We start from the raw sequence: 11945 nt of genomic DNA on the forward strand, positions 1-11945 counted from the left end.
TGTATTTTCTCAATTTAATAAAATGTCTGGCAACTGTACTGGCAAAGCCAGTATCACACACTAGATAAGTGACATGATACTCCCCATGACTAGCACTACGTCTCTGGATCCTCACACCGTAAGTTTGCAAATTCTTCTCCCTATTCCAGTTAACTCAAGAGCGGAATGAGACAGTTCAGAGTAGGCAATAAACAATTCAGGTTTTCTGGAATGAACTGCCAATATTTATTTTTAAAAAAAACCAAAAACTAAAACAAACTTACCAGAACATAAGTATGAGTAAAAGTTAGGTGACTTTGCAAATAATATAGCCCCTACTGTTAGGTGCACCAGATGCTGGACTTTTGAAACAACAGTTAAGCTTCGACATCACATCGCTTCCTGTATGTTACTGTCCTGTATATTTCTGTATGATGTTTGTTCCTCTGATTTACCTGGAATCAATGACTCTGGAGGGGGAAAAAAAAGGACTCTTTAAGAAGCTGATCAATTTTGGGTCCCACATTAGAAAACTACCAAACATCAATAACAACCACGGGGATAAAACAAATATATCACTGGGGAGCACTTCTGAGTAACATCTTGAGTTTATTTTCAGCTTACTGGCCTCAAGTCTCCTGGTGAACGATTATTTGGAAGATTCACTTGCTGTCAGCACATGTACTAATTTTCTGATTTTTAAACTTGAGCACCTCCAAAGCAGAACCAGGTCACCTCCAACCACAACTTTTAAAATACTTAGGGTTTAAAAAGAAAGTAATCTGTAGCAGTACTTAGTGTCCAACAGAAACCACTCCATCTGTTAAACAACATCTGACTGCAAAAGCTTCTCTTACTGTCGGCTGATAGATAATGACATGGCACAGCCATTATCACCGTGGCAACAGTACTCGGAAACTATCAGAGGAAAATTGCACATTGTACTGCTGTCCCTTGAGCAGCCATGCCTCAGCTTCCTCTGGAGAATACTGTCTCTGCAAGTCTGGTGTGCTCTAGGGTACCACCAACCCAGCACCGCTCCGAGACTACAGACCACGTGGCGATTTCACTGAGCCCCGCTCTTCTGGGATCATTCTTTCCACCAATGTGAGCACCTGCTAGGTTCCAAGCACTGTTCTACGTACTGAGGATACAACAATGAATGAAGCTGACAGTCTGGGAGGGAAGTCAATAAACAAACTAACAAATATATGTCAAGATGTACTAAGCACAATGGAGAAAAGAGAAAGCAGTGGGCCTAGGGAGGCTTCCCTTCCCTCCTCTCTACCCTCACATTGATTTGTACCTGCTTCTCATTTCTCAAACTCTGGGCACAGGTCCCGCGCCGGCACCGTGCCTTGCACGCAGCAGCTGCTCATAAAACGTCTGTCGAACGAACCAATTCCTTTTTTAGTTTCCCATTCAACCTTTCCTGGGCCCAAGCCCAGGGGCTTAGGTCGGCTGGAAAGTCAGCGAAGCCCCGATCACACAGACGAGAGCTCTTTACAAACTTTAAAAATGAAAGTTGTTTTAGTGAAATAATCGCGCTGCAGAGGCGGGAACCACGGGAAGGGGTCTGGGCCTCTGCTCCCACGGGGGCAGCGGGACCACAGGAGGGCTGCGACACACGGCCAGGGCCCCGACGCCGTAGCCCCGGGCAGGCCTGGCCGCCAGAGCCCGGCGCAGTCCCTGCTCTCGCCGCGAACAGCCGCGGCCTTACTGAAGCTCCGGGAAGCTTACCTAAGCCGGGAACGGCGGATCCTAGACTGCTCCAGCCCCGCCACCACCCGGAACGCAAGAACCAGCGGCCAGCCAACCACGCTGCCGTGGCAACGCAACCTCCGCCCGCACCGGAACCGGAACCTTCATCTGGAAGTGACCCCTTCCCGGCGTTCCGCGGAACGGCGAAACCCCGCCCAGCGCCTGTCCCAGGTCCTCCCGGAGCATCCCAGCAGGCCCGTCTACCCTTCAGAGAGAAGCCGTCTTCCCTCTCGTTTCGCCTCCCCTTGCCTCGGAGCGTGACCCTGATGGACATCCACTCTCTCCAATCAACTGATAAAACGGTTGCCGGCGGCCAATGGTAAGGCGATAGAATGCGGCTCAGGCGTAAGGACCGCCTCCAACCTGTTGGGGCGGGACGAGTAACATGATTGGTGAAATCCAGCAATTGAGGGCCAGGGTTATCCAATCACGGAGAGCTGTTCGGCGCCGGCCCAATGAGGGCCTCCGGGGGGCGGGCCGGGCCCCGGGAGGGCTTCGGTTGGCTAGCCCAGGTCCTTGGCCGTCGAGAGCTCAGGCCAGCGTGCTGGGATGAGCGGGTCCCTGGGCCGGGCGGCTGCGGCTCTGCTCCGCTGGGGGCGCGGCGCGGGCGGCGGCCTGCGGGGCCCGGGCGTGCGGGCGGCGAGCTCGGGCGGCAGCGGCACGTCGGAGCGCCTGGACGCGCTGGTGAAGAAGGACAGGGTGGTGGTCTTCCTAAAGGGGACTCCGGAGCAGCCCCGGTGCGGCTTCAGCAACGCCGTGGTGCAGATCCTGCGGCTGCATGGCGTCCGCGACTACGCGGCCTACAACGTGCTGGACGACCCCCAGCTCCGGCAAGGTCAGAGCCGGCTGGGGGCGGGGGCGGGGCTGGGGGGCGACCGGCCGAGGCCACTCTGCGGGGGCGAGGGGCTGTCGGGCAAGGTCCGTCCGGGGGCTCGAGGGGAGTTCAGACACGAGCTTCCACACGGGTCTGGGGGTGGGGGCCTGAGGCGGGGGGGGCGGGGGGGGGGGGCGGGCCGGGGGGGCGCCCGGCCGAGGCCACTCTGCGGGGTCGAGGGTCTGTCGGGCAAGGTCCGTCCGGGGGCTCGAGGGGAGTTCAGACACGAGCTTCCACACGGGTCTGGGGGTGGGGGCCTGATCGACTTGAACTGGATCTCGAGGATCTCGGCCTCTGGGCCAACTTGGGCAATGGAGTAAGTCCTAGCGGTTCCCCGGTCCTCATTCTGAGCTGAAAAAGGCATTTCGGGCCAGTGCCCTTCGGCTGAATCCAAGGAGCGTGGTCAGCAGCCTGACCCCCTGCTCTGCAGGGCTGGGGAAGTGGGCAGAGAGGGATACAGGAAGAGCCATTAGAGGTAGACACTTCGGGGACACTTTGAGGGGCTGCCCGGTCTCGTGGATAAGGAGAGGTGCCGTTGATGGCGGGGGGGAGGGTCGCGGTTGCCCTTGTCTGAGGCTAGGGGCGCAGAGGCTGGCCTGTCGTGCCTCAAGGCTCGGGGTGACAGGAACCGTTCTCTGTTGCTGCTACGGGAGCGGTTGACACAGCTTTTGGACGGGTCTTAGTTGGGATCTGGTGTGGGAGAAAAAGACATGAAATTTACTTTTAGATACTCAAGCATGGGGGAGATTTGTGGTGGCTAGGGATTGGAGAGGCCTGTGGGTAGAGGGACGAAGAATGACTCCTGGGCCCTAGCTCACTCAAGCTTGGAGCTCCAGGAACCGGTCAGGGTCCGGGGCAGACACAGTAGTGTCTGTGACTTTTCAGTGGCCCAGACGGGAGGATAGAGGGCCCTGACAGCTAACTGGCATCTTTTCTGATGAGCACCTTGCTGAGAACCGTACCTGCATTCTTCTATTTTATCTTAGTGGGGGAGGAGAGAGAGGCCAGAACACCCGGGTCTGCTCCTTGGCTGGGGTGGGTGGGGTTGGTGGAGGCATGGGGGGACCGTGCCTGTACCCCCTGAAGGGTGGCATTCCAGTTAGACTTTCACTGACTGAGTTCTCCCCGAGTTTCCTGCTGTTGTGTAGTGACAGTGTTCTAAAAAGTGTTTTAGGGCCTCAAGTTCTATGCTAGTCTACATTCAGAATTCTGTATTTTGCTCGTCTACATTTGAAGTTGTCAATCATAGTCATTCCAACAGAGATGGGACAGGCTGGCGTCAGGGAAAGGCTTTGGGTTAGACTCCTTTGGCCAATCAGCTGTGCAACCCGAGGCAAGGTACATGACTGCATTTTCCTTTTCGATAATATGAGAATAATGAAACCACACTTGGCAAAGGTTTTGTGAGGAAAAAAGGGAAAATAAAACTTTTAGAAAGTGCCTTGTCCTCTTATCTCGCACTCAGAAGGCATCCATTAAATGGTAACTATTTTATTATTAGCACTTTATGGTTTTAAAAGTATTTTTTCCCATGGAATCTAATCCTTATAGAACTCTCGGTTTTGGTGGATGGAAACAAGGAGTGAAGGCAGCTTAGAGTTACCAGGAGGCATATGTAATATTTCCATGTGCTGTGCCCATGATCCTCCTCCCTTCCTGGAGTACTGGAATGCTACCAATTGCTGGCTTTTTTCACATACAGGGTGATCTGCAGTCTTCATGCAGCAGCAGTGGCGTCTCTGCCTAAAAGATAAGATAGGAGAAACTACTCTGTAATCTTTCTGCTGGGACCTTGCCTCAGGCCGCTTGCAAATTGCCACTGTGGTCCTTAGTAAAACGTTGTGTTGTTGATATCATGCTTAGCTTAAAGTTTTGAGAGTCTTTGGTTTATGAATTGCTGTTCTCCTGTTTAATATAACTAGAGATGGTATAACTGAATCACTTTGCTGTACACCTGAAACATTGTACATCAACTATACTTGAATTAAAACATTTTTTTGAAATATAACTAGAGATGTGCTATACTGGAATATGGCCAGTAAACTGAAAGTAACAGCAGGAATAAGAATGTTTGCCGAGAGCACTTATGTATCTGACTTCCAGTCTTCTGTTCTTAAGTGTTCAAACAATAGCAACAGGAATTTAACCCTTAAATTTCTTGACCATTGAGCTTCATCAGACCATTACTTTTAGTTAGTGAACGCGTTGCATACATATTGAACATAACACGTCTTTTGTTGCCTAGAAAAGTAAACCATAGGGTAAGTATTAACCTCTAGACTAGGGCAGGGTGGTGTAAGCACGTTGTTAGAGTGGGGGTTAGTTTAGCCAGGGTGAGGCTTTAAAACATGAAGATTCTTCATCTTTTTGCTCTCCACACCTTCGGGCTCACCAAGAGAGACTGACAGGCTGTCTGATGCTTGCTTTTGCCGACTAAAGATGTCTGTGAACTTTCCCCAGACCCAAGGTCACTTCTAGTAACAGGATAGGGGCTTCTGCAAAATTGGCCTTTCCTGTTTTCTTGTGCCAGAGAAGGCTGAGTTTTAGAAAGGACCCAAGTCGGAGGAAGACCCTCAGACACTGTCTCCTAGTTCTGGGCACTGGGTCCAGGGAGTATGATGCACAGAGGTGTCAGCCTGAGGCCTGAGACCCAAAGAACCAAGGTGACTGAGGAAGCTTTGTGTTTTGGCCTTCCTCAAGGTTTGTTCCTTTTTAAAAATCTGGAGCACCCACAAGACGGCCACAAAGGGATAGGGTCACGGTGGATGGATGTCACCATATCCTGCTCTTGGTCTTAACAGAGACTAATCTTTACTTTCAGTTGCAAAAGTAGCATGTGCTCATGGGAGAAATTTGGAAAACACTGAAAATCTAAAGAAAATGAAAATCCCCTGTAATTCCGTATAAACCATAAACCATTATTATTAACATTTGGATCTAGTTTCTAACAGTTTTTTTTTCTTTGTTAACAGAGTTGAGATCACCCATGTCTGTACATAGCATTTTGCCCTCCTGAGAGCAGGGAACGTGTCTTCTGCGGCTCCCTGAGTACTGTGTGTGATGCTTATGCAAAGCGAGCTTTCAGTGCGTGTTTTAATGAATAAATAAATGCTTCTTTTATTTATCATTTTATCATAAACTCTCTTCCCTGCTCTTAAAAACATTATAGACACTCGAATTTCTGCCTACTCAGATCACCACTGTATTCCTTGAATCAGGAACAGCGTCTGTTGAATGAATACCCATCATCCTATTGTTGAATGATTATTAAGCATTTGAAAATATGCCCAGCCTTTCCAGTATCAAGGAATTTAAGGCAATAGTAGAACTATGACGTTGGTAAGCATTAAAAATCAGATAACAGGTGTGCGTAGGTGTCTGGTGGGCAGGTTGTGTGCTGCAGATGGGGGTATAAAGTGGTGCCCACACTTGGAAGGAGTGACTATCAGTACCCAGTCAAGTTGAAGGTGAACAGAGCTGAACACCCAGCTGTTTCACTTCCGGGTATTTAGGCTACATCAGGGATTGACAAGCTTCCTTGTAAAGGGCCAGAGAGTAAATAGTTTAGGCTTTGGGGGCCTGGTGGTCTCTGTTACACCTATTCAGCTCTGCTGTTACAGTGTACAGCAGTCAGGGACAACACATAGACAAATGAGTGGGGCAAAGTTCCAATAACACTTTATTTACAAAAGGATGTGGACCGGCTTTGGCCCAAAGGCTGTAGTTTGCCACCCCTTTGTCTAGAGAGACTGTCCCCTGCACGTGAGCTAGGAGATGCACGTAAGGGTGAGCACTGCAGTGTTCCTTGTGATAATGCAAAGTGGGCAAGAACAGATCTTGGTCTGTTAGCAGCAGACTGAAAAAAGCAACCGTAGCTTAGTCATATGATGGAAAACTAAATTGTGGTTAAAATGAATTAGATCTAGGGACTTGCCTGGTGGCGCAGTGGTTAAGAATCCACCTGCCAATGCAGGCGACACAGGTTCAATCCCTGGTCTGGGAAGACCCCACATGCTGCAGAGCAACTAGGCCCATGCACTACAACTGCTGACCCTGTGCTCTAGATCCCGCGAGTCACAACTACTGAAGCCCGCGTGCCGCAACTACTGAGCCCGTGCACCGCAACTTCTGAAGCCTGCGCGCCTAGAGCCCATGCTTGGCAACAAGAGAAGCCACTGCAATGAGAAGCCCGCACATCGCAACGAAGAGTAGCCCCCGCACTCCACAACTAGAGAAAGCCGCACAGCAGCAAAGACCCAACGCAGCCAAAAATTTTTTAAATTAAAAAAAAAACGAAGACCTAATGAAGAAAGGCGATGCTTAGTCAAAAAGCAAGTTGCAAAAGGGTAATTGTGGCTTAACACCGTTTGTGTCTATAAATGTTAAAGATGTGGAACAGTCTCATGGATTGCAGATCCATGTGTCGTGCAGGTGGGGCTCACAGGGGGGCAGGAGTGACAGATGCCAGCCTCCGGCCAGAGACCACCTCTGGTAGTCAAGAACCTGGCCTTTGGACTCCTAGACACCTGGACTCAAATCCTGTCTCTAGCATCTGTCAGCACTGTGATGCTGGTTATTTAACCTCTCTGAGCCTTCATTTCTTCATCTGTAAAATAGGGATAATTATACATAACTTGTAGGAATTTTGTAAAGATGAAATGAGATTAGATATGTGAAAAACTTAGAGTATGAAACTCAGGAAACCTTAGCTCAGTAAATGGTATTTTTATTATTGCATTGCATACTTCACTGGTATGCATTCTTTCCTGCATTCTTTCCCTCTGTTTACTTGCGTACATTGTCAGGAAAGCATTTCTGTGGAGGGTCGTGTAGAGGACACGGACGTGGAGCGAGTAGCCACAGTGCACCTGGCGCTGTGGGAACTTAATTCATTTCACCAATTATATCTTATTTAATCTTCATAACAAATATGTGAGGCATAGAGTTATTCCCATTTTACAGAAAAGGAAACAGGTTGAGAGGTGAGCAGATTTATCTGAGACTATTTACAAGCCAGCCAGCCACAGTCTGCTGACCCCTAAACCAGCGCCTTGACCCTCTCAGCACCGTGGTTTACTTTTTGTCAGGCAGTGCTAACGTCATTCTCTTAAGTTAAGGAAGATGGAGAAATATGTGATTCCAGGAGGAGGTGACATGACTTGCCTGAGGAACAGAGCCTCGTTAAGTGGCAGAGTTGGCATCAACCTGCGTCAGACTCTGAAGCTCGTGTACTGAAAATCTACCAGAAAAAAAGAAAACTATAATCATGATGCTCTTATGATGATTGTCCAAACCAGGAACGAGGTCCAATATTCTGAAATGTCATGAATTTTGACAAGTACCTTTTGAAAGTTCTGGAAGGGAATTTTCCAGAACATTTGCTCCCCTCTGGCTTGATGCTTGAGAACATGACATTTTTTTGGTTGGGCAGTAGGTGTATGTAGAACTGACTTTGTAAGGCAGCCTCCTAACTCCCAGTCCTAGTGTTACCTGTTACATAACTCGGCAGTCACCATTTTCTGTCCCAGACGGAATCACAGTTTGTCATCTATAAAATATGGTTATCATTAAAATCCATTCTTGGGTATGATTTTCTAATTTGCAAGAGTTGCTTTCTGATTCTGAGTTATTCCATGTGATACTTACAAGAATTATCACTGTATATTGCAGTTACTGAAAATTTAAAGAGTGAGAAAAATTAGCCATGTTTAAACAATTAATTGTGAATTGACAGAATTTGTTTTAGTTTTCAATTTATGAATGTAGGCTTACTGGAAGTTTCTCACTTCGCTCTGTAGGAAGCAATTTGGGTATTTCCTTAAATATTTAAACTTGTAATCAGACTTTTTAAACATGGAAAATGGCATCGTTTTTAGGAGAGATGCCAGAGCTTTGCTTTGACGACAGCCACCTGTAACACTTGATAATCTAAAAATTAAAGAAGTAATTAAGTTTATTTTGATAAACTATCAGCTGGTAGGCACCTTGGATGCTGTCACGATGCCATGTGTTCTGAGGTGGGTTCTTCTGAGTTCTTGAAGTTATTAGGACAGCCACAGGCCAAGGGGGTTGGAAGGAGTTGGCCTCGCTTGCATGTGACTGTATGTTGGTTGTTCAGGATGGTGGAAAGCCCACTTATTTTGGTAGTTTTGGTGGTTAGGATGGATTTCCTTCCTTCCCTTATAGTTGAGGTGTATGGTCTGCAACAATGTAATGTTTAGTTGTTGCCTAATGCTTTGGTTGAGTGTGCTACCATAAAATAGGACAAGCCTAATGCTTTCGTTGAGTGTAGTACCATAAAAACGATTGATGAAAGCAAATCATTCTTTTACTCAACAAAGATTTTATTTTAAAAAATTGTACTTTTTAGGATTAAACGTGGCTTTGGGTGGCCCTCAGATGGCAAATTTGTTTTCACCTTTGGTGTGTTTCAAAAATTGTAGGCACTCACCAGAAGAATCAGATATTCATTGCCATGAAAAGCTTAATGCAGTGTATTATTAATTGGAAAAAAACCCAGATATAATATTGTGCAGATAAATGGTTCATGTACATAAATGTAACAGATTTTTAAGAAAGTTTAGAAGTAAAAAGTTCATATTCTAAACGTTTCTTAATCTCCCCCCATCATAAAGTAAAAAAAGATGTGTTATTGGAAACGTAAAGTTAAGTTCTGATAGACTCTTTGTGTTTGAGGATAGAGTTTAAAAAAAAAAAATCCAAAACATACAGCTTACATGCTAAGTAATTGTTTATGTAGCACCAAACATCAGAGTGATGAAAAACTTGAATTCAAAAAGAAAAAAAAAAACAAACTTGAATTCATCAGGGTATTCCAGTATAAAGACATTCTGATGGTTAATGGAATTTGCCCTTTATTGGTAACCTCCAAACCTCTAGCTGATTTTTTTTTTTTAAACAGAAACCCAGAGTGGCTAAGACGTGAGCTTTTCAGGGCCTATAACGTTGTAACCATTTCTCTATCCATGAAGTCTGTCTGCAGAAGAAAGATAAAGCTCCCTACTGGGGGCCCTCTAGCGCTGTCGTTTAGAGCGAAGTTGCTGTTTTTTAGAAAGCAGTGACTTTTAAAAGAGAAAAGCACATGGTATTTTGGGACTGTTATTTGTAATATAATTCATATTGGTAATCTTATTTAGTAAAACATCTGATAATAAATGATAGGGCATCAAGAAAAAGGTTTTGTATTTTTAGTTTGTTTACACAAAAACCACCACTTGACCGATTTCTAAAATTTGTGTAATACTGTCTTTTGCCTGATGAATTTGTTGACTTTTCTATTCCGTTTATTTGTGCATTTAAAAAAGTATACCTCATCTCAACCTCTGAGTAGGAAAGGAAGTAAAAGGTAAGGAGGAATTTAGAAAAGAGTGATCTTTTCTGCCTTAAGATTGAAACCACATTTCCTTCATAGCCATCATCCTCATGGCCCAGCACTGCACAGAATCATCCCACGGCTGCACTGTCCCTGAACATACTTCATCTCGGTGTGTCCTCAAAGCCATTGTCTCTTAGGGCAGGGAGTGGGTCTCACGCTGTGGCCCTGCGCCTGGCCTAGGACGTGGGCCTTCATGAGCTTTGGGCCTTTCCTTCATTTCACTCAGTCCCTGTGCGTTCTGTGCTGAGTCAGATCAGCTGTCCCATGGAGAGCTCATCTGAGGGGCTGAATAGGACGAGGGCCACAGTCTAGCCACAGGAGAGGGATTTTTCTTTGGGTAAACCAATTATTAAAGATGAAAGCCAATGACTCAGTGTCTGTAAATTCACCAGCCGAGACAGGCACGGAAAACATTAGGTGGGGGCTGCCCAGTGTGCCAGTGAGTGACCATGATGGATCCATGTTCAGTAGTCCATTTGGGAGTGGAGTGGCGCATTTCTCTCATTTGTTTGTTTTGCTGAAAACGTGGCCCGCAGAAGCATGGGGAATATAGCCTTGTGTATCTTGTGTCATTTGCATTAACCAGTCAAGTTCTCTGCCATTAATCCAGGGTCGATTGTGTGTCAGGTAGTTTATGAGAGCCTTACTTAACCTGATTCTCATAAAAACTTTGTGAGATAAGGGTGGAAACAGAGGATGGAGGCCTCACTGTTTATAGTTGGAAGAGTCAGCGGTCCATTCAGCTCTAAAGCTTATGCTCTTTGTAGCAAATACACGGTCCCACAGGGATGGGGAGCCGGGAAGGGTTACGGGGTGTTCCTAGGAGCAGGGAAACGTATTTTGCCGTACAAGTGTTTGACCACTGAAATGACGCTTAAATGTTCTTTCCCCGTAGGCATTAAAGACTATTCCAACTGGCCCACCATCCCACAAGTGTACCTCAACGGCGAGTTCGTGGGAGGCTGTGACATTCTTCTGCAGATGCACCAGAATGGGGACCTGGTGGAAGAACTGAAAAAGCTGGGGATCCGCTCCGCCCTCTTAGATGAAAAGAAAGATCAAGACTCAAAGTGAGGTGGCCCACACGAGGAAGCCACTGGTGTCAGAATCTCACTGCCAGAAAAACCTTCCCGATTCTGGTTTTTGCTCTTCAGATGACTGTTTGCACTGATTCCTCCAGTTTGTAAGCAGCCTGGTGATTTTAGCATGTCTGGTGTTTGAGCAAGGAATATCCTATCGTGAACGTAATTGTAACCACTGCACTGTCATAATCAATGTTGTATGACGAGATTGCTGTACACACAATTCCTTCTTATGTTGTCCTTTGCTCTTTGCTTGATTCAGGAGTAAACCTAGGAGCTTTTGAATCATCATTATTCATGAGTCCTCTGCAAATATGTCAGTCTGCAAAGATCATATACCCCCCATCCCCAATTTTTTGTAACTTGTTCTGTTGAGAAAAACGATGGGCAAGGAAGAAAATAAGATAACCGGGGTGTTGTTTTTTAAAATAAACTGCCAACCCAGGGATACCACGTGTGAGTTGTTAATCTGGATAGCAATAAGTATTTGTCTTCGTCCGTTTGGGATGCTATAACAAAATACCGCAGACTGAATGACTTATAAACAACAGATACTGATTCTCACAGTTCTGGAAGGTGGAAGTCCAAGATCAAGGCTGTAGCACATCAGTTGTATGGTGAGGGCCTGCTCCTGCTTCACAGACAGCTGTGTTCCCACTGTGTTCTCACAGAAGCTCTTTGGGGTCCCTTTTATAAGGGCACTAATCTCATTTATGAGGGCTCCACCCTCATGACCTAATCACCTCCCAAAGGCTCCACCTCCTAAAACCATCCCTTTGGAGGTTATATGTCAGCATAGGAATTTTGAGGGGACACAGACATTCAGTCGATAAGGACTTTTAGCACCTCTGAC

At 46.6% G+C, this 11945-nt stretch overlaps 1 protein-coding gene across 1 annotated transcript; it reads left to right on the plus strand.

Annotated features, from left to right (window-relative positions):
* Positions 1-2289: 2289 nt before the first annotated feature.
* On the plus strand, positions 2290-11084 carry GLRX5 (glutaredoxin 5). Its single transcript, XM_007447324.1, has 2 exons — positions 2290-2575; positions 10906-11084. The coding sequence occupies exons 1-2, from the start codon at positions 2290-2292 to the stop codon at positions 11082-11084; spliced, it is 465 nt and encodes a 154-aa protein (XP_007447386.1).
* The last annotated feature ends 861 nt before the right edge of the window (positions 11085-11945 follow it).

This window comes from Lipotes vexillifer, unplaced genomic scaffold (genome assembly GCF_000442215.2).
Source record: "Lipotes vexillifer unplaced genomic scaffold, Lipotes_vexillifer_v1.1 scaffold1017, whole genome shotgun sequence".
Taxonomy (NCBI): domain Eukaryota; kingdom Metazoa; phylum Chordata; class Mammalia; order Artiodactyla; family Lipotidae; genus Lipotes; species Lipotes vexillifer.

Coding starts and splice junctions, on each gene's coding strand:
- GLRX5 (XM_007447324.1), top strand. CDS start 2,290: ATGAGCGGGTCCCTGGGCCGGGCGGCTGCGGCTCTGCTCCGCTGGGGG. Junction 2,576..10,905: donor CGACCCCCAGCTCCGGCAAG/GTCAGAGCCGGC, acceptor CTTTCCCCGTAG/GCATTAAAGACTATTCCAAC.